The sequence below is a fragment of the Montipora foliosa genome, chromosome 5 (assembly GCF_036669935.1).
Source record: "Montipora foliosa isolate CH-2021 chromosome 5, ASM3666993v2, whole genome shotgun sequence".
NCBI lineage: Eukaryota > Metazoa > Cnidaria > Anthozoa > Scleractinia > Acroporidae > Montipora > Montipora foliosa.
Window position 1 is genome coordinate 46,014,925 of NC_090873.1, and position 22,500 is coordinate 46,037,424.

General features: G+C 35.7%; 2 protein-coding genes across 4 annotated transcripts in view; one reads left to right on the top strand and one right to left on the bottom strand.

Moving 5' to 3' along the window:
* The window catches only part of LOC138002817 (uncharacterized), a 4,106-nt gene extending 294 nt beyond the window's left edge, over positions 1-3,812 (bottom strand). The window contains exon 1 of the mRNA XM_068848795.1: positions 2,212-3,812. Coding sequence (XP_068704896.1) covers positions 2,212-3,812 — 1,601 coding nt within the window. The remainder of the gene's footprint in view (positions 1-2,211) is intronic.
* Positions 1,242-22,500, top strand: part of LOC138004428 (basic phospholipase A2 taipoxin alpha chain-like) — a 32,402-nt gene continuing 11,143 nt past the window's right edge. Inside the window, exons 1-2 of one of the 3 annotated variants that reach the window (XM_068850936.1) lie at positions 1,242-1,384; positions 21,893-21,959. In XM_068850936.1, the coding sequence (XP_068707037.1) occupies positions 21,902-21,959 (58 nt within the window). In that variant the 5' untranslated portion in view covers positions 1,242-1,384; positions 21,893-21,901. Of the gene's footprint in view, positions 1,385-4,771; positions 4,955-19,339; positions 19,496-21,892; positions 21,960-22,500 lie in introns of those variants that run through there. The other 2 variants (XM_068850937.1, XM_068850935.1) reach the window with 2 other exon arrangements.

Genomic DNA, 22,500 nt, shown 5'->3' on the forward strand with positions numbered 1-22,500 from the left:
TGTGACGAGTATGCGTTTTTGTCTTTTAACTTGAAGATTGACTCCATCTTGCGTGTTTGCCACATAATAAAGATGTAGAACCTCCATTTGGTGTACGTGTAAAGTAGAATGTTCTACTTTCTACTTCATTTGTGCTGCAGAAAGGAAGACGGATTCCGATTTTAGGTCTTTCATCAAACCAGTGGACCGGAATTATTGTTTACTCGCTTTTTTATTTTCCAAATCACGGATAACTTCATTTACCAATTTCGCGGGGGTATCCTGCTTTGATAAATGATAGTTTGATGACTTTGTCTTCTGCCTGCCAATTGGTGGCTATAATTCGTTTTGCTCGATTTAAGGCACCTTGTTGCGTTTAGACTCATAATTTTAACAGCTTTTATCTTAAAGTTTTATATTTTGACCTCATATATAGTTTCGAATTTTCGCGAAAGTCAAATATTGGTAATATTCTGCGTTTGATAAATAAACAACTATTCTGTTCAAGTTGAGAGTCTCAAATCACCCATTCTACTGTAGCAAATCTGCTTTTGTGATGGACAACCAAACCTGCATTTCTTACGTAACAAAGTAACAAAAGCAAACTTGATGATAAGGTTTTCCTCACTGAATGGTTTTTTTGGCTTATTTTGGTCACCAACTGAAGCACGACTGCCTCGATGCACGGGCTTCTGCAAGCTCATAAGGGGTTTTCGGCGGGCTTACAAACAGGGAGCCTAAATCTGAGCACACTCAGAACTGGTATAGAAAAACGTTTTGAAATGTACTGGCATGCAGTAGTGTCAAAAGGCGTTTTCCACTTACTGGTCTTAAATGGAGCTCGTAAAGGTGAGTAGTATAGGAGTTGGGGGTACGAGAGCATTTTGGCAAAAATGCTCTCATACCAACCCAACTCCATACTACTTGCCATTTAATGGTTACCAACTTTTGGTTCCATATTTTTGATCTCGTGTTTTCGGTCTCATATTCTTGGAAATCTATATGTTTTATATTTCTGCGAATCTATGCCGTGGCGAGGCAGAATGGATCCAACGCAAAATTTATTTTGAAAATCTATATGTTATTTAAAATGCGTGACTTTCTTAGAAAAATCACAAAGCATGACATTCTCGGAAATAAATAAAGGGGGTTTCCCCGTGATTTTCAACCAATGAAAAGTTAACCCATAAATTAACCAAAACCGAAAATACAACCAAATGGTTCAAATTTTGGTTTTTTTTTTGGTTGGACATTTTGTGTTCAATCCTTTAAAGAAAATGTTATTTTAGTGTGTTGATGTTGTAATGACCATAAGCGAAACTGGTGACGCCATTGTTATGAATATACCGCTTATCATCGAAGCAGGACAATGACACTTTATTAAGCTCATAGCTTCCGAGTTGATGTAAGTTGCTTCTAATCGTTTTCATGGTGTGATGCATTTGCTTGTTATTGAACAGTACGTTTTTGTAATTTTCATGAGTTATGTTCTTTTTGATGATATTCTTTTTAATACCCTTAGCGGTCTTTCCGCCTTTGTCATTGTCTTTCATGTATGAATACATTTTTGATCGCAATCCGACGAATTCGGTTATTGGTATACCTGCTGCCTCGTCTTTGAATTTACCGATTACTTTTTTGTTTGTCTTGTCGAAATATTGTGAATCTTCGGGATAATCACTGTTATCGAATTTGTCTTTATCATTCCAAAAGTCTTGGTACGCATCACTGGTTTCGATTTCATAGGTCAAGCTGTCTGTGTCTGTGAATAATAATTTCGCTTCGCTGCCGTATTTTTGTTTGATATAATTGTAGTGGAAATCATACATTAGTGTCTTGCTAAGATCTAGGATACACATACCCACATATGCCGGCCTGTTTAGGGTTAGTGTTTCTTTGATTTTATGCACTGCCACTAGATTTTCATTAAAGATCTTGCTACTGACATATGTTGGTTTAGCAGCCATTTTTAACAGTTTGTTTTCATCAGTTACTAATCTGACATCTACTCGCTTTCTAATATTTTCCATTGTTTTCCCAAATACACTGTTATTCATAAGCTTGAAGAAGTCTTTCTCAAAAGCATTTTTGGCCTTGGTTCTCTTCTGCGTATTGAAATCGATATATTGCTTTAACCATGGTGACTGATTGAACTTTAGAACTCGATGGATTTTGGTTATTTTCAAACCGAGCTCGGTGTACAATTGTAGGTTTCTATAATGAAGAACATACTTTTCTTTGTTGCTTAATGTAGGTATCAGTTTATGAACTAAGCCAGTTGACACTTTGAATTTATTAGCTATTTCTTGGCAATAATTAGAAAGCATATCTTTGTTGACTTTGACCTTTTCGGCTGCTAGTGGATAATCATTATGCAGATCGTGTAATTCTTTGGGATATTCCAAATCAACTTCTAATATCAAACCTTTATTGCTATCTTCTTTATACTTGGATAAGTCTATTTTGTCAATTTGTTTTTTAGTCATCCATCTGAATCCACCAGTTGGTAGGTATTGTGACATAGCCCAACCATACAGATTGTTAGCATCAAGATACATTATATACTTTGAGGGCGCCTTTTCATCATATGTTTTCATGTACTTGTTATTTGCTTTTCCATATCGGTTGCAAATGTAAGAAATACCTCCTCTCATGCCCTTTTCGATGAATTGAAACATATCAATGTCAGTCATAAGCTCCAATTTAATGTCAGTCATCTTTAACATAGCATCCCAGGAAAGCCCAGGACTGGTAAAATAATGACATGGGTCTAATTTGTAGTATTGCAGGCAGGTCTTTCGGAAGTTTTCAAATACATCAGCTAACAAAAGGATGTCTGATTTGAGGTACAAGTCATGATACTCACCCATGTTTTTGAGATTAAAAGTGTTCCATACATTCTGAGCATGTTTGTATTGATCACCTGAGATATGCTCATCATTTAATATACTGTAAAATTCTTCTTTTGGTGGCAGCTTTTCATTGAATTTTTCAAAACTGTCCATAAAGTCATATGGGTATACTCCCTTCTTGCTCATCAAATCAAGCTCTTTACCTTTAAATTTTCGAGAAGTATATATTAATGCTTCTTTTGGTAGGTTGCTCACCAGTTTGTCAAGACTTGAGCTCATAAATTGAAAACTATCAATAAAGGTCAGATGATTACCAAGCATGAAAGCCATATACTTTTCCATGTTGTTTGGTATGGCATTGATATTCATTTGACACTTTTCACCTTTCTTATTTGTGTATGTATGCTTTTTGACTGTCCCACCAATTTCTTGCATTATAAAATGACTGTCATACCCACGGAGATTGTGAAACATGACTGGTATTTTCTCAGTTATTCGAAAGTTAAGATTGCAATCTTGGTGAGCTGATCCTCTGTATTTACCTGTGATATGGCAATGGTCTCTGACTCTCACATCATTTTCATCGTATTTTTTGTTGCAGATATGACATTCATCAGCTTTTTGGAATTTTTCTTCATCATCTTTAGTCATTCTCAATGGTTTATTGAAATATTTTTTCATAATCTTCTTGCAGTATTTGACTTCATCCAGCATGGCTTCCATAAATTTGTAAACAGCTTTTTCACCTCTATAAATTTGTACTGGTTTTGTGTATTTATCATCATAACAACACACAACCTTATATCCATAACCACAGTCTGTGTGTCTCTGATAAGCCTCTGTGTATGATTTATCATCATTGGGTTGGCATCCATGTATTTTTTCAGTTATGGCTTCAAAATCTGCATATATTACAAATGGAACGGGTATTTGTTTGTGGGCATTATTGAATTTTAGTATGTTGTCATCTTTTGTTGGCATTTTAATTGCTTGTGCTCCATTTACTTGTATGCAGTTTTCTTTATGATCATGCAGTTAATACTCTTTCAGAACTGAAACATTGTAAGCAATGCATACAGAAGTGCTTTCTTTCCTTGTGTTTTGTTTGATTGTACATGAATTTGTTGAAATCTTTGATTAATACATAATGCTTGTTTTCATTTTCTGTTATAAGAAGCAGATTCATACAATCTTCATACTTTTCTTTTGACACATAAATGGGATACTTTTGTTTGTTTTCATAACCGAAAACATTGATGTTAATTTCATTCTGCTTTTCTATTTTGTTGTACTGTTTGGTAGTCACTGGAAATTCAATTCCTGAATAATTCAAATTTTCAATGAATGCTTTGTCTGATTTTTTGATTCTCTGTGGGTATTTGTCTTGAGGATTAAGATGTCTTATGTGGCACCACCTGAAGCATTCATTATCCTCATTTTCATGTTGATCAATCCCTTTGCACTGTTTCTGAGTTCTGTGGGTAGTTTTATATAAGAAGATCCTTTCATTGGTTCATATTTTACCACATTGATATAATGATTTTCAACAGATTGAATAGTCCAACCAGATCCCTCTGAAATCCAAACTGCAATCTTGTTTAGTATGACTTGTTTTGACAAAGATAAAGCTAGTTCAATTTGTGTGTCATTTGTTATTGTTTGGGGTTGACTGTTGAAATACGCTGTTTTCATAATTTTTTCTTCTCGTCCTAGTTGTTTTTCAAATGTGACCCTCAGTGTTTCAACAAACTTTAGACCTGTCATTGATTTCAATATTTTTTCGATATGGATGGCAACAGCCTTTCTTGTATTTTGCAGTTGCATAAGTGGGTCTTTGCTGTTTTTGATGTTGATTTCATAAGACTTTGTGAACCCTTTTAAAGCTTTGTTCGTTTCTTGTATTATGGTCCTAGGTAATGGAATTGGTTTTTTGGTTCTTGGAGCGGCAACCGGTATTTTTGTTCTTACCGCGGCCACAGGTTGTTTGGTTCTTACCGCAGCCACCGGTTTGTATCCATCTCGGAACTCTGGCGGGGGAAGAATTATATTTTCTTCATAGTTTTGCACCATTTGCCTAACACTTTTTCGAGGAGTTGGGATAGGCCTCCGGATCTTGGTTGCTGGTTCGTTTTTATTCAATAATTTTTTTATTATATTCAACAATTCTTGTTTGCTAAGATTTTCTAGGTCATAATGATTCATAATATTACTTGAGATATTATTTTTCATTCTCTATCTTATATAACAATCGACATTCTTTTAAATACTTTATGGATTTTTAGTTGAAACCAATCTGGTACGATTGATTTTAACTGTAAAAATTTGACAAACTATATATTTTCCAATTCATGAATTTTCATATGCAGTTTGTGTTTCTCACTTTTTAGATGCTGATGTTTTCCTCTCATGGCATAATTCTTTCCATTGTTGCATATCACACAATACCATTCTGTCTCACGACCATATTTGTTTTTTTTCTCTTGAATCTCTTTGTCAGTGAATTGTTTCTTTGGACCTCGTTTTGAAGTTTCCATATTATATACAGAGACATTATTCTTTTATATGGTTTTAATCAGAATCATCTTCAGAATCATCTTCAGAATCATCTTTAGATTTATTTGGTTTGTATTTGCTGAAAGCTTGTTTTATCTGTTGCAACATGTCGTCGTTTATGTCATCGGGATCCATTACAAAGATTTTTTTTCCATCTGTTACCATGACCATTAATTTTTTATAGAAATGCACCAATTTCAATTTAACGGGTGGATGAATGACAGACAACACATCGGAATAAATCAAATCTTCCAAAAAGACTTTCAACGAAGGATCACGAATTACATGGGACATTAAAGCATTGAATAATGATTTTGAGTTCATACTATATGTTTAGATTTTATTCTTATATATTTTGCGCTTGTATCAATTTCAATGGTGCCAAAAAATCACGGTATCTTTGAAACTCTCTGAACAAAAAATCCATTTTGGAATCAATTATTTGAAACATTTTGTCGATTTCTTTCTTTGGTCCTCCTGTTTCCAATGCTTTCAACAATAATGGCAACCCTTTGGAATTAACATAATGCATATAATCCGCGTTTCTCACTATTATATCGCAAATCATTTCTGTGACTACTTTTCTTACAACCATTGTTTCTACTATTTGGCTTCCTCTGAATGTCATATACTAATTGTTTACATTTCTTTTCAACAAATAATCATAATAAACACGCAGACATCTTCCTTTGGAATTTATTGTTCTCAAATCCCATGGATACACTTTTTTTCTTGCGTATACAGTTTCAGATGCTCGAGAAAATATTTCACTCATTGCTTGCCAATCGATTTTGTATCCACGGAATTTACGATGCAGAGATTTTTCTATGTTGTCTTCTTTTATATCTTTCAAAAAATGGTACCAAAAGATCAACAAGTATTTTTGTCTGTCTGTAAAATTTTTCATACTATATATTCACATTTTGTTTTTATAATTCTTCATCGTTGTCAGACGATTCAGATTCCTGCGAACTGCAGCAGCTTTCTTCAGATATGCTTTCTTGTGATGAAAAACTTTCCGGTGAGGATGGTACCCAGTCAGAATCCGACAGATGGGAATCCTGATCGCTCTCATAATAGAAACCAAACTTTTCTTCATTTTCGAACTTGTCCATATATACATGTACTATATATTATTTTCTTATATATTTATCAAGGTGCGTTTGTTTCACCACAATTCATATGTTTTCAATGTCTTTCAACGGTACCCAACTGTTGAATTCATCACTGTATCCCTTCCATTTTACCAAAGCTTGTTTCTTTTTATAGTCTCTTCTAATCACTTTGTCAATACGGAAAATATCCTGCTTTGCTTTCAATAATTCAGGTTCATAAAAACTGCCTTGTATCTCTTCACCTCTGAGATCTTTTAGTTTGTATGTTATTGGATTAGTGTATTGGATCTTATCAACTGTAAACACTTCTTCTGTCCAATTTGGTGTATAACCCTTGTCGAACACATTTCGTTTATACTTAGATATTCGAACCTTGTCACCTGTTTGAAATTTAGGTTTTTGTTTCAATGTTTCTGTGTCACCATATAGATTGAAGTAAACGGTTCCTTCATTTCTCTTATTAGATGCTTCTACAGGTGTCATTTTTATGCTTGAATGTTTTGTGTTATTATACTGTTTTACTAGTTTGGGTAGCATATCAAGATACATTGTGTTACCTTGAACTGTAAACTGTTTCCACATTTTGGATTTAATTGTTCTATTCCACCTTTCGACCACCGAGGATTTCTCCTCATTTTCAGTGGAGTACATATGTATTCCATTTTTCTCTAATAAGTCCTTCAAGTGTTTGTTATAGAACTCCTTTCCCTTATCAACCCATAAATATTGTGGTCTTCTGCCTTCCTTGAATATTGTTTTGAATGCTTCAGTAACGGATTCACCTTTCTTATCCTTCAATGGGACAATCCAACCGTATTTGCTGAAAACATCAATAACCATGAGAAGATATCGGTAACCTTTATTCCATTTACTAAACTGTTGCATTTCAACTAGATCACTTGCCCATATTTCATCGATATGATTTACGATTACACGCCGCCGAGTAAAGTTGCGTCTTATAGATGCATGTAATTCATCTGCTAATTTTTCTTGCCAGTTACCCGACGGCTTTTTCCGTTTTTTGAAACTCCTAGACCAAGTTTCTGCTTTGTATTGATAACATTTCTTGCCAACCAATGCCCCCATTGTCTTTCATTATACGGTACGTTGTCTAAAGCTTGAACCATTTTCCTATCTGCTTTGTTTTTACATTTCCTGTCATCCTTACAGACGGAATAATCAACATCGTGTTGCATTGCTATTGCATCAGTTTTTCCAGTGGGCATATCATATATTTCCAATATTTGACCAGTTTTTGGGTCATACTTCAGTTGATTTTCTAAATCATTATAAGGTCCGGTGTAATGATGCCCAGGTAGTGTCCATCCGCCTTTTGGTTTCGGTAATTTACCAATAGCTTTGTGAATGTCAAGAGCACCGCCATCAAGATCTTTCCTATTGGTTGTGTATTTCTTTTTGGGTCTTATTTTCGTCGACAATTGATCGAGAGCTTCAGATCCAACTTTATGAAGTAGAGGATTCATTTTTCTCAAACCATAATCGATTGCTTTTTTCTGCAACTTTGGATCTCTCATTAATTCGGAACCATAATATCTACCCATTTCAACGGCTTTTTTGCCAAGATAAGGTACTCCTTTAGTTAAAAATAATTCTGTTCCAGTATTAGCAATATCACTGAGTAAGCCCGCTCCCAACGGGCTGTTTAGTTTCCCTGTTGTTTGACAAATTTGGTCTTTGTAATGCCACATTCAGCACAAGTGCAAAAGAACATCAGTCTACCATTTTTGGCTGTTTTGTAACCTGAAGGTTCAACACATTCAGTCACTTTCTTTTGTTTTACACAATATGATTTCATAATATATATAAGTTAGATATTTCTAAAATAATATTCGATAAATCTCTCATTTTTCATTGTATCATTTATGTCGAATACTTGTAATAAATCATAATACGAATTACCCTTATTCATTTCATTCAGAAAGTATAAACAGAAATACCCACAAGTTGTTGTTTGTATGTTTTGTATCTGATTGTTTTGATGTAACAAAGTGAGATTTTTCTTTTTGGCATGATTTACGATCTCTTGAAATGGGGGCGTACCAAAACTATCGAAATAATTTATCACATTGTCTTTGACATATGTTGCAACCCAGTGAGATCCTGACATATAAGCTGGTTCAAGATTGTAGATAAATAACGCCTGTTTATGGTTATGTGGAACATTTTCATCTCTCGACAGTACATCATTGATTGGTATATTCAAATATTTGCACCATTTTATCAGATCGTGGTTGGACATAGGTATTTTTTTGCAAAATTTTGGTTTCACAATATTGCCCCCAAAATGGGTATGCCATTGAATGGACTGTTTTTTCCTAATAGTAACCCTTTTCCTTTTTTGGTTGAGGATGTTTTTTTTTTTCTACCATTACCAGTCACATATGGCGGATAACTGTAAAATGGAGGGGGCATTCCCATTCTAGGTGCTCCTGTACCATCCTTTTTCGACGAAGGTGGTCTACCTACCCTCGGTGCTCCTTTCCCTGTAAACAGCTTTTTCACCAGATTAACAGCCATAGGAATTCCAACGGAAGCCAACAGAGTTCCGAGGAATCCACCTGATTGTGTTCTAGTAGGTGTTATATGCACACCAGAACCTGTTTGAGCTGCATTCATGATGTCTCTTTGCTGTTTTGTTGTGAACATGTTCAGATATGGCATCAGTTGATTGATTGCATTGAAAGGTATCATCATGGGTAATGGCATAGCGCCACCTTTTTGACCAGATCCGAATAATTTTTTAGCTCCGGCTTCTGCTAAACCACCAAGAGCACTCAACCCAAGGGTTTTACCAATAGCTGGAAGAGCTCTCATACCAAGTGACAATACGGTACTCAAAAGACTTCCGCCTACTTGTTTCCTGATATTTGTTTTGGCTAACTTGATGTCCATTCCTTTGTGTAATGAACGATTTTTTTGCAATCTTTTTTTCACTGTTGCTGGAACATAAAGAGTGTCATTCCCATTAAGAGAATCATTTGCCAGTCTCAGAACTATCGTTTCCCTTTTATGGAAAGCATTGCTCAGATTTTTTTTTTGATTATCTGACAGTCTTACGTTTATTTGATGAAGTTCAGTCATATAATATATATTACATAATTTCAGTCACAAAACATATACAAATAAATATGTGTCATTCGTGGGTTTAAACTATAACCAATTCATTACCCACCTTGTCAATAACAACCGACTCTTCGTACAATACAACTGCATGGACATTGAAATCTGCTGCACTGTTGGCATTGAGTTTGTACCTGAAAATCAACTGTTTAGGGTCTCTTGTTACTTTCTCTGCCTGATATGACAGATCGAAATAGATTAGTGGATACAGGCTGTTATAATTGGCAAGATTCAACTGGGTTCCGGTGTTGTAATCATTTTTTCGCATTGCATAAGACATCAGATCATTGAAAATTCTCACTTTGCTTTCACTGTCATATTCCGTTTCTGGGTAGAAAACACCATTGCCATATTCGAGTCTGCATGTTGTTAAATAACTGTTTGCGTTTGCTGCATTTAGTTTAAAGGTATCAAGTATATATGGATTTTGAGTTGCAACTCTGGTTTTAGCCCGTTGTAGATAAACAAAAATTGCTTTGACATTGTCAATACTGGAAGAAATCTGAAAAAAACCACTGACTCTAGCAGGTGCTGACACTGCATATAGTTCACGCTGATATGTCCATTTGTGTTCTTTCATGAAAGAGCTTACAAATTTGTCGTACATACTGTCTTTTGGTGTTAATTTTGGAACCCATAGTAGAAATCTGTTAATCACTACTCTGCCGGCATCTGTTCCTGCTGCCATATTGATGAGTTCATTGTCGTTCTGGAGATTCAAATTGAATTGTAACTGCATAGGAACCAACATTTTATCCTGCAACTCTTCAAAAAAACTGTAACGATTGAGAGGTATGATCAAATTCACATTTTTTGATCCTCCTGTTCCATCATCATTGGTAGCTTGTGTAAGCACTCTTCTAGATTCATATCCTAAATTAGTATTGGCTGTCGTATCATTTGTGTCTAAATACCAAAAACTGTTTTTACCGACTGATCTGCTGTAATCATCAGAATATTCCAACAGATTCTTCACAAAAGTGACCTTATGTAGATTGTCAGTATCATAAACAATTTTCCCAGCACTTTTAATCATCATATGTGAAATCAATGAATGAGATCCGTTTATCACCGTTATTCTATCGGCTGCTGCGTAACCAGCTCCATCTGCTGTTTTTTGTAACTGGAATTGAACCTCGAAATAAGCATTGTACCAATCATAGAAAGAACTCCGGTCGTTGATGGTGAATCTATAACCGTTCTTTTCTTGATGTTGACCGTTACCTGGGGCTCGGATTACATCATCAAGTTGAAATCGCACTAACTCATTTCTTTGCAATAATTCACTTGTTCTAAAAGCCATTTATACTATTGTATTATATAATTTTGCTGTCATGTTATTTATTTGAAAAATCTACGCCTTCTTCCAGATCCTGATATCAATCTATTTAGTATCATGTCAGCGCTTTCTGCTTGCTGTTTAATGGGAGAGGATGGAACAATTGCATTTTGTGTTGTAGCTCCTTTTCTCAAATTTGCCAATTTTTTCATTATTAGGTCTCCTGACTTTTCTGCCACCGTCTTGCCAATTTTATCACCTGCATGGGAAACCCCTGATTCTAATGCCTTCTTTGCCATTGGCTTAGCAAATTTATTGAAAACAGACGATGCCACACTCTTCAACGGTTTAAAAATATTGTCAACGATAAGTCCAGACCCTTTGTGTTGAAATACAAATTTACCAAGTTTTGGATGGTAAAACCTCTTAAATTCATACGGTTTCATTATACTTTTACATTAGATACTTTTCAGAATTAGTGAAAAAGACGTATCTGCTCCATTTAGATCCACTGATCTTCTTTTTCCATCTGTTATCATGATTCTGATTGATGAAATTGTAGTTTTGTTCACAGGATTAAATGTAACTCTTTGTGGTTCGAGGGTGAAGGAGTAACTTGGTTTTAGTACACTAGTTGAGAATGAATAAATGATGTCTGTTTCTTCGCCGTCAACTAAACTTTCGTTTACCAAATCGCAATGAATATTGAGTACGTCTGTGTCTTGACTGAGATTTGGCACTCTTGGTCCAATATGCGTTCCACTTGCTAATATCTTTTTATCAAAACCGATCAGGTCATTAAAATTACTTGCTCTTAAATTAAGTTGGTAATTTGCAGCTAATGTAACCGTGACTCTGAATGTTGTTTCGTTGAATTCAAGAGTCATCGGATACGTATCACCAGTTTTCGTTAGATTTTTAATGTGTCTGTCAAAGTCCGTATAATTCCATACCCCAGCTGGAAAGGTAATGTCCTTAAAAGTTGAACCATTATCGGAGCTGTATTGGATTAATTGATTTTTGTACCCAGCATTGACATTGAACCAAGTGAATGACATGTTAATGACTCTGTTAAGACCGATAACGTATTGCTTATTATTGTCTAGAGTTACAGGTCTGGTGAAATTTGTTGTAAAATCTTCTGGTTTGTTGTCCCCTTTGTTTTTCACACTGTAAGATGATAAAACTATCTCTCGTTCCATTATGTGATTAGGTTACATTAAATTTTGAAATATTGTTTGTATAATTTACCATATTGTGATTTGTTAATTGTTGTCATTTTCAATAATGTGTCCAATATAGAAACACCCATATTTCGCATGTCAATGCTTGTATTACCAGCCAATATCTCACCAATGATCAAATCCAATTTTTTTATGAGTTCTTTCGGTTTGTTAAAAAATATCACATTGCCACCTTTTCTTTTTCTTCTGATTCCAGAACCTTTTATTGTTTCCAATTTAGTGTCATAATGTGCAATATATGCATTCAAGACATTTTTAGCTCTGTCTATTCTTTCGTTCATCTCTTGTCTTTGTGCTTCATTTATAATCCCTTTGTTATATTGTTTTGTCACCTGTGTTTTATAACCTCTCAATTGATTTCTTTTCGTTCTAGTGTGTGTTAAAATTTTACGAAGATATGCTTTGGATTTTGTGTCATTCATTTCTGGTTGATTCAGTATTTTTTCAACTGTGTCATAATTAGGCACTTCAAACTCATTCAATATCTCATTGTCCATGTCTTCATCATCTAATGCATAATCGATATCTTCGTCGTCATCGTATTCTGGTGGTAATTCTGGTTCTTCAGGAAAGTACTTAGGATCAACATACATCTCTTTTTGTCCTTCCAGAAGATCTTGTAAAGATTCTTCATATGTTGGTGGTTTTGGCACCAGTTGTTTTTCTTGCTGTGGCAAAACAGGTTGTTCAAATAATTCACCAAGATTCATATCTGGAACTTCATCCTCTATATCAATGCCGTAATCAGGAACTTCTCCTTTCTTCAGTGGTCGTTTTTTCCTTGGCAACCTTAAAGCCTGATTACTATCAATAACATCATCTAATTTACTTGTAATTGGTTGGAATACTTTTGAAAATCCCTGTTGACTGGTCTTCTGATCAATATCATGCTTTGTAATTGCATTATGGACATAATTGATCTTATCCCCTAATTCAGATTTACTCTTTGCGAGTTCTTTCCACTTAAGTAAACTCATTTTTGTTATATTATTACTTTACATAAAAATGGAAATTCATATATAAAAAATAACGTTTTACACTGTGTTGAACACCATGTTGAACACCATGTTTAACTACATCATTTTATCGAAACAATGTAACGATTTAATATAAATGAAGATACCTAATTATGATACTGGCGACGATGTTGTCACAAACTTCACACAACTACATGATTTTATGCCTGATCGATGCTTCCGCATGCTCATTTGTGGACCTTCTGGTTCGGGAAAAACAAACACACTGATGCATATGATTTACAATCTGTTGTATTTTGATAAAATATACCTTTATGCAAAAAACTTAGAGCAGTCAAAGTATCAGAATCTCATGGATGATTTCGAACCAATGAGTGATGAGGCTGGTTATGATGTTATTGAAGCAAGCAACGATCAAATCATTCCTGTAAATGATCTTAACAGTGATAATCAAAAAATTGTAATATTCGACGATTTCGTATGCGACAAAAACCAAAAACCATTAGTTGACTATTTTATACAGGGGAGGCATAAAAACTGCTGCGCCATATATTTGAGTCAAAGCTACTATAAGACACCAAAAGATATCAGATTAAACTGCTCACATTACGCCATTTATGATTTTCCGAGCAATAATGAAAAAAGTCTCATATGCCGCGAAAACAATGTATCCAAACAATTATACGAGAGAGCAACCATAGACCCTTTTAGTTTTATATATATTGACAAACCTAAGAAACAAGTAAAGAAGAATTTCGATGAAAAAATATAAACCAATTGTATATATGAGTTACTCCAATGGTAAATTACCTGAAGACACTTATTCACATGAAAAAGTTATTGAAATAGTAAAAGGATTGCCTGGCGTTGGTTTTAAACTGACAGATGACGGTGATTATGATATACAGAATAAAAAACTGCGAAATGTGGATTTACCACAAACAAACACTGACGCTAGTACAAAGAGTTATGTTGATTCTGAGGTTAATAAGACATTAAAACTAGACGGCAGTAGTCCAATGACTGGAGCCCTTAACATGGATAATCGGCGTGTCGAAAATATTGCTCCAGCTAGACATGGTCACAGTGATGCTGTAAGTAGTTTGCATCTACATAGCTTTTATTTTGAATTAAATACAAACGACGGAAAGATAGAAGCCCAAAATCCGATCGACATGAAAAATAAAAGAATCTCAGGAGTGCAAGATCCAATACTACATTCAGATGCTTCTAATAAATTTTACGTTGACAGCTCTTTTAATTTTAAAGCTGACAAAACGGAGCTGGCTAATTATTTGAAAAAAGATGGAAGTATTTCCGTAACTGGCAATTTTGACTTTGGAAATAATAAAATCAGCAATCTTGCTGAAGGCACTGGCAATTCTGACGCTGTCACAAAACACCAATTACAAACTGGTTTATCAACCAAACCCAATAAAAATCAGGTTGTGCTCCGTGATGGTTCGCAGGACATGACTGGAAATTTGAATATGAACAACAAAAAAATTGTGAATCTCGCTGATCCGACAGGTGTAAATGATGCCACAGGAAAAGGTTACGTTGATCGATTATTTTTGGATGCACTTCGATTAGACGGTTCAGCGAAAATGACTGGCAATCTCGACATGAACAATAACAAGCTTGTCAATCTTGCTGATCCGACAGGTGTAAATGATGCCACAGGAAAAGGTTACGTTGATCGTTTATTTTTGGATGCACTTCGATTAGACGGTTCAGCTAAAATGACAGGCAATTTGGATATGAACAATAAACGAATAATCAATATAGCCAACCCAACAGGAAACACTGACGCTGTAAATAAACAATACCTTGAAACACACACTACAAACTTGAATTTGCCCGATTATTTGAAAAAAGACGGTTCTGTTATTCTGACTGGAAATTTGAATATGAATAATAATCGACTAACAAATCTCGGAAACGCCACACATAATCAAGATGCCATCACTTTGAAGCAAGTGAATGACGGTATTGCAACTGTTTCTACCGAAAACAATAAATATACAGACGAACAAATAGAAAAAAACAAGAAATATGTAGACGACGAAATAGTGAAGAGTCACATAACTACACACACAAACAGAGAAAATGTGCTGAAATATGCTATGGATGATGGGGAATTTACAGAAGATTATGGAATACAGGATGCCACTTTAACCAACTATAATGACTCACCACATAAAAACAACAAAAAAGCATTTTCATTCAATGTTCAAAAGGCAGCAGATGGTTCCAGTCTGTTTAAAGGACGATTCGATTTTAATCTATTCAAACTGATACGTGACAATTATAGCGATAAATATACTGTGTGTTTGGAAATGTATTTCCTGAGAACCGGTTTCGATGTGGAGTTTAATTCATTTCAGGTTACTTTTGAAAAAAGAAACATGAACACTGATAGAACCACTACGGTCAAAACCAACAGAGATTATAAATATTATCGCTTTATCATGAACTTATCACCAGATGGTTCTTCACCAACTATCGAAAGACGGTTATATGTAACTGTTCAATCCACTTATGACAATAGAAGCCCAACTCTTTTACCATTGTATGTCCTGATTTACGGTATAAAAGGTGAAGCAAAAAACAACCTTGATTTCACAATTTATGATTACGAATTGGCTTATGAGATTGTAAATGATCAATTTTTAATGCATGTGCCAATCAATATGAATGGTAACAAAATTTTAGGGTTATTTGATAAGATATTACCGTCTTACGCCTATGGAACCACTTCAGAATCATCACTGGGTTGTGATTTTAATATTTCTAGAACAGTACATCTGACATTCACTAAAATTTATATTGATAAAATAAAAATTTATGCTAAAAAAAATTATCCATCAGAGTCGAATCACGATATAACTTTTTATGGAGACGCTAGTGTATTTTATGACATAGATTTTTCGACAAGCAAAATACTTACTGTCAATATCAATCGATATTTTGAAAACATAACAAACATACGAATAAATTTTGATGATGACGATGGGGATGGCGTAAGATCTTATGTTTACATGATACATTACAAAACATTACTGATTAATTGAATTATATAATGCAACAGTATATGACATTGTATGTAAAAAATTTAGATGGCACACATCTTCTTGACGACAATGGTGACAGAATTGAATACACCATTGACTATCACTCTGATGATGATTTTACCTATCAAGCTCAAGCTCAACTTTCAGTAAATGATGATGGCCATGCTGAAACTGACAGAAATCTAATAGTAAAAGCCGCTATAAATGACAATCATGTAGTGGTCAAGTCACAGGTGAGTGATATAGTGAGAGCTTCTTTTCGCGATTTTTGGGTTAGTGAATATCTCAGAATGTATTCCAGTTGCACTTATCAAATGGACAGAGCAGATGGTCAGACTGTAAAAATGGATTCAAGCAGAAAAGTAGAAACAATATATGACAAAAGCAATGAAGAAAGTGATGCAACACAAACAGATTCATCGAAACGGCCTACATTATGCACAAAAGCCGAAAAACATAATGGACGTTATTTCATCAAATTTGGTGGATCACAAAAAATGATCAGTCAAGTTGATCTGAATAACGATGCAGTCAATGTATTTATTGTCTACAAATTAAATTCAATAGGCTCATCAAATAGCGGCTGGAACAATGGTCTTTTTGGACATGACAACTCAGGATTTGACAAATTTGTTGCTTATAGCGGATCAAATCTTGTGGTATCTGGAGCTGGTGATGCAAATAAGTGTGTTTATATTGGTCCTGCTGCTAGTTTGCAAAGTTTCTTGAAACTGGGAGATTACAGTGAGAATGATCTCGGCGAACTTAACAAATGGCACTGTTTATCCGTGCATTGGGACAACAAATCATCACCAAAAACCGAAAAAAGCAAAATATATTGGAATAAAATACATATTGGGGATTTTACAGCTGACAAACGAGTAGGAGCAATAACAACCGTTTTTGGAGGTCTGGATGCAAACACAGATATAGCACCTCTCAATGGTGATATCGCCTTTTTCTGTGTTTATCTGAATTTCATTCTAGATGAAAAAACGACATTAGACCATCATACTGTTCTGATGCAAAGATACAATATAACGTAATATATATGTATATCAATTTATTGCTTGAATATGTGACATACAATTTTGAAAAAACAAAGGAAAAACATCCAAACATTGACGATAAAATATTAAAATCAGCACTTGTTTATAGATACCTGCATTTTTATCATCTCGAAAGAGATATATCAATAAACAAAATTCTAGAACTCAATGATGGTGAAATAGGTCTTCTTGGACCAGGTAGTGGCTGTCTAACATGGTTACTTGAAAAGATCTTTGGTTGGATTGATATCTTAAATTCACATAGTGTATTACATGATGCTTCCGGGAGGTTTTATGACCACCATAAGCTCGGTAGAGGTTACACTTATGCTATTTCAGAAAAATACACAACTAAACTGATTAAAAGATCACCTTTTTGTGGTCAAGTCAGTGGTATACTATATTGTCTATGCAGACGATTAACAATCTAGACCATATATATGGCAGATCGAAAAAAGAGAATATTCAGCTGGAACCATATTTCAGACAAACTCTCAGAAGATCAGGTCGACGAACTAAAGAGCTATTATAAGGCATACCATAGAAAGTGTTGGGCTTACAAAAAGGCTGTCAAACGCTTCAAAAAATTCAAACTGTTAGGAAATACTGTTTCTATTTTAACCGGTACTGGCGGAATCATCAGTGCTGTTGTAACTGGCGGTATAGCCCTAGTAGCAATAAGCACTTGTGCTTTGTTAATCAAGTCTTACATGGATTTCCAATCACTGGATCTTAAAATACAAAATTGTACATACGCATACCAAAGTTATCAACATCTGTTGAATTCAATAAAAGACATGTTGAGAAGCGGTGATTTTCAACCATCGTTTCACACAGAATTAAAAAATGTAGATGATTTTGTAACTGATGTTTGTCCTAGTGTTGATAAATTCTACGCAAAATACAATGACAAATTCATTCCTTAACTATCACATTTATTTTATCGAATGATAATGCTAGGATGTCTTGCCAATATCGTTTATAACTTTCAAGTGTCTTTTTAGACTTTGATGTCTTGACCTTTTCATAAGGAAGATCAAGCATTTTAAATATTTGTTTCAAAATGAAATTTATGTTAATCATACGCTTTCTATCAATGTTAACATCTTTCACAACTTCCCCGATAGCCGCAAAAATTTGAATTATTTTGTCCATATTTTTTACAGAAATCTGGAAACCATTTTTAATGGCAATGTTATTGATAATGTTTTTGATATGATATTTTCTTTGGTAAACACTTTTACGATGGAATCTATGCTTATTTGAGTGAAAATCAACAAATTCTATAAGCGGTTTATAGCCATTAACTGACCCACATTTTTTACAAACTAGCATATTGTTATCATTCACTATATCAGGTTGACTGCAGCATTGCTCAATTTCTTTCGTATGTTCCGAGATTTGCTTATTACAAAATGGACAGACCACTGCTTCCATATTGACAAGTTCTTTATGCAGTTCTTTGCAACTCATTATACTATTATATAAGATATTATTTTAAAACCATTCTACCTCGCCACGGCATAGATTCGCAGAAATATAAAACATATAGATTTCCAAGAATATGAGACCGAAAATACGAGATCAAAAATATGTAACCAAAAGTTGGTAACCATTAAATGTAAAGTAGTATGGAGTTGGGTTGGTATGAGAGCATTTTTGCCAAAATGCTCTCGTACCCCCAACTCCTATACTACTAAGGTGAAAACAAATGGACGCCTGTAGATGGCCTGAAAGTAAGGAGCCTATAAGCGGGGGCTTATATAAGGGGGGGCTTCAAATTGGTAGTTGACGGTAGTTCATGTCATATTTTCTAATCGCCTGAAACCTTTAACATAGTAATTGTAGACTTCAGCAAGAACTCAATGTTACTACCCTTTTCTCGCGTCTATTTTCTTGAGTTGGTAGTTTTAAAGTACCGGATGTTGTTCATACATAAAAGGATGCTGGAATTTACAGTGAGGATAATTAAAAGGTGCCCTCCGGGCACTATACGTAATCATAAAGCGTATAAACTGAATAAAGGCCAATGTCGACTGCGAAACTGACTCGAAGACGCGGGTTTGTTTTTCTTAGTGGAGCGTTTCTGACTCCGCCCCGGAATGATACGGCACATTGAAACCGATTTTATTATGAAAGATAGTCAGTTGATTCCTGTAGAGGATCAGATTGAGAGGTTCATCGCATCGCGGTTCTTTGTGAGAAGCTGAGGGAGCAGACGGTATCTAAAAGGTACTTTCCTTCCTTTTTTATCCCAGATATTTGCCTCTTATCTTTTCGCTGACCCGGCGCTCAAGTTTCGAGAAGAACGTTCTAGTTCAGTTTTGCTTCAGTGCGGTTGTTGGCCAGCATTCTCTGTTAATGCTGGGTGAGCGAACGTTGACTTGATTTTTTTGCCAATGTGTGCGGGAAAACAGGAGTTGAAAGGCGAAGGTCTTAGTCGGCCCTCTACTGTACTTTCAGTGAGCTTTCTTTGCTGCATATTTTGCTTTGCTATCTGGTTTTGAGCCAAAATAACACGTATTTCGCAAGGCAATGAGGGTAAAAGGAGGAGTGGAGTGGTTTACCAATATACCCGCTATTTTCCCCCAAGATACCAATGTAAATGAAAATCATGAAAATTTCGAAAAATGTGTGATACTAAATACCTAAATTTATTTTGAAACAGATTACTTAATACCTGAAAATGAACAAGTCAAATCTTAATAAAAGAGAAACTCCTGGTTCACTGTCCTCTTCCGCTTCCTTTGCGGTCGGCCAGCGTTCATGGTGATCGAATCGTCGTCACCTTGTCCATCAACGCTCTCTACAAAAGATTCTTCGTCGGCTTCATTTGGAGAGGTTCTGTCAGTGGATCCGTTCATCAATGCCAGGAGCATATAACACTCCCCCTAATCTATTCCAACAGCTTCATTGTTAACAACAACTGAAATTCTGCTTAAAACCCCCTTTATGGCCACTTTTGGGATGACATGCTCTTCTCCCGAAGTAGTGAATAAGAGAGGATCAACAACATCTTGAGTGTAACAGAGAGTTGTTACATAACCAAGACTGTCATAATCATCAACCATATCCTCTAATAGTTTCGTAATATACAATGGGTTGTTTGGAGCAGAACGTGGTCAGCTGAATGTTGATCCGGGGATGCAGACTCATTGAGGTTCAATGGCAACTGAGGTACCTGGCTTGTCTTTTGTTGAAAAGTTTCTAGTGGTATTCTGCCTGACACTCTTACCTTACTGCTGTACCCCCTGACGGATCTCCTCCAATTGCTTCTTGGATAAGCAACCAGACAATGGTTTCAGTAATGGTCGCAGAGGTTTATGTCAACATCACCTAAAGTAGGCTAAAGGTAGTACTGGATTTGTAAAGTACCTATAACTCGTACTTGTGACACGTTTTAATAGTTCGTTTATACATCTGGGAAAACGCAAATAAAAGTCTAGCATCCTGGGAGTGTCCGTATTACCTCCTCTCACACTGAAAAAGAGGTTTTTAACAAAGAGAGTTAAGGGGCTTTCAACGTCTATGTGTTAAATGAAGTTTGGATTGAGTTCCAACACCTTGTCCTCAGTCTAGAGAAGCCTTCCAACGTCATCTTAACGGAGTTCAGCCCACGGTAGTAGCAGATAGTGTTCCGTCTGGTCCTTGGGTCTGGGAAGTTGAGCCCTTGATACCACGAACTTTCAACGAGGCTTCTTTGTCAAAGGCGTAGTAATGCTGGACGCGGGTAAATGTCTCATCAGATTGAAGGCTGACAGGAAGAGACACAGATTTGTAAGTACTTGATTAGGGCTTGAACACTGGTGATCAGTCGAAGCCCTCCAGAGCTTGAGTCAACAACAAAAATTGAGTGTGAATCCTTCTCGCAACATTCTACTGTTGGCTGCGAGAAAGAAGCAGTTAAGTCACACCCATCCCTTGATCCAGTGTGACCAGATCACGTGAGATTAGTCACTTGTTTGGATACGGCATCGAATTATTTGATTTTGTTGGCCCCTCTATCCACAAGAATAACTTTTCCGTTTGACATAGAGCACATCCCGTGGATTTGCTTCAATGATGCACTGCCATTGAAGAGCACACGTTCACAATGCCCTGTCTGAAAGTTTACTAGGAACAAACCCACAACATCAGCTGACGAAGAGACATAGAACTCAACACTGCTTTTGCAAGCTACTCCAAAGAGGCTGTTGACGCTAACACCCACAGAACGGATGATGTCTGTAGTGACACTGAGTCCATCAGTTACCATGGTCATCAGATGGATTTCACCTGTTATTTCAGCAACCCAAATTTGATTTTGAAAGCCAAACAGCAACAATTTCGAGAATCTCGCACCATTTCTGGTGAGCATTAGAGCGATGATAAAACTGGAAAGTGAATTATACATTTCTGTACCATGTACCGAATACCTAAAATTCAGGAAAAACTAAATACTTTATACCCGAATTTTGACCTAAAAAATACCATATACGTGAACTAAAACGGCCCGGGATACCGTATACCCAAAACCCCTGGCCGGGCCATATATATTACATTGCGCATTATCATGCCATTCCCCAAGTCATGCCACATGCCATTCCGCAAACTGACAGATAACAGGAATATTGCTGCTTTGCGTTTTAGCACTCCAAGATGAAGATGCTTGTGGTTAAACTGCTACTTGGTGCTTTCATTGTAGCAGAATTGCAATGTAAGTGGGTTTAATTTATAAGCCACTTAATTTCGCAACGTGAGGTAACTGTTACGTAGGAAATGACCTCCTTACTGTCGATGCTATATCTGTAATTATGGTTCAGGCCCTTTTGGGGGTCTTTCTCTTTTATGTCTTAATTTTATCTGTCTATTGTTGTCGATATAGGTCAGTGTAGGAGTTGTAACATAGAATCCGTGATTTATCACAGCCAATAAGGCCATAAACACAGTACGGCAGTTAGACAGTTTCTAACATCATCGTTTTTAAGTATTAGGCTTTTTAGTGACCATTAACCCGTAATTTCCCACTTTCCATTTCCAAGTACGCCTTCTCAAGAAGCCTCTAGCGAAAACGGTGAAATATCGCACGAATGAGAACTCAATCATGTTTACACAGGGGTTTCAATAAGCACCGACGGCCGACGAAAAGCGTCGGCTACTTCGCTCAGAGAAGTCGGCTACTTTTTCCCCTAAATTGAATTAATTGAAGGATTCCTTCAAACCTGAAGTAAAATTCATTTTTGATCGACTTGAATGTA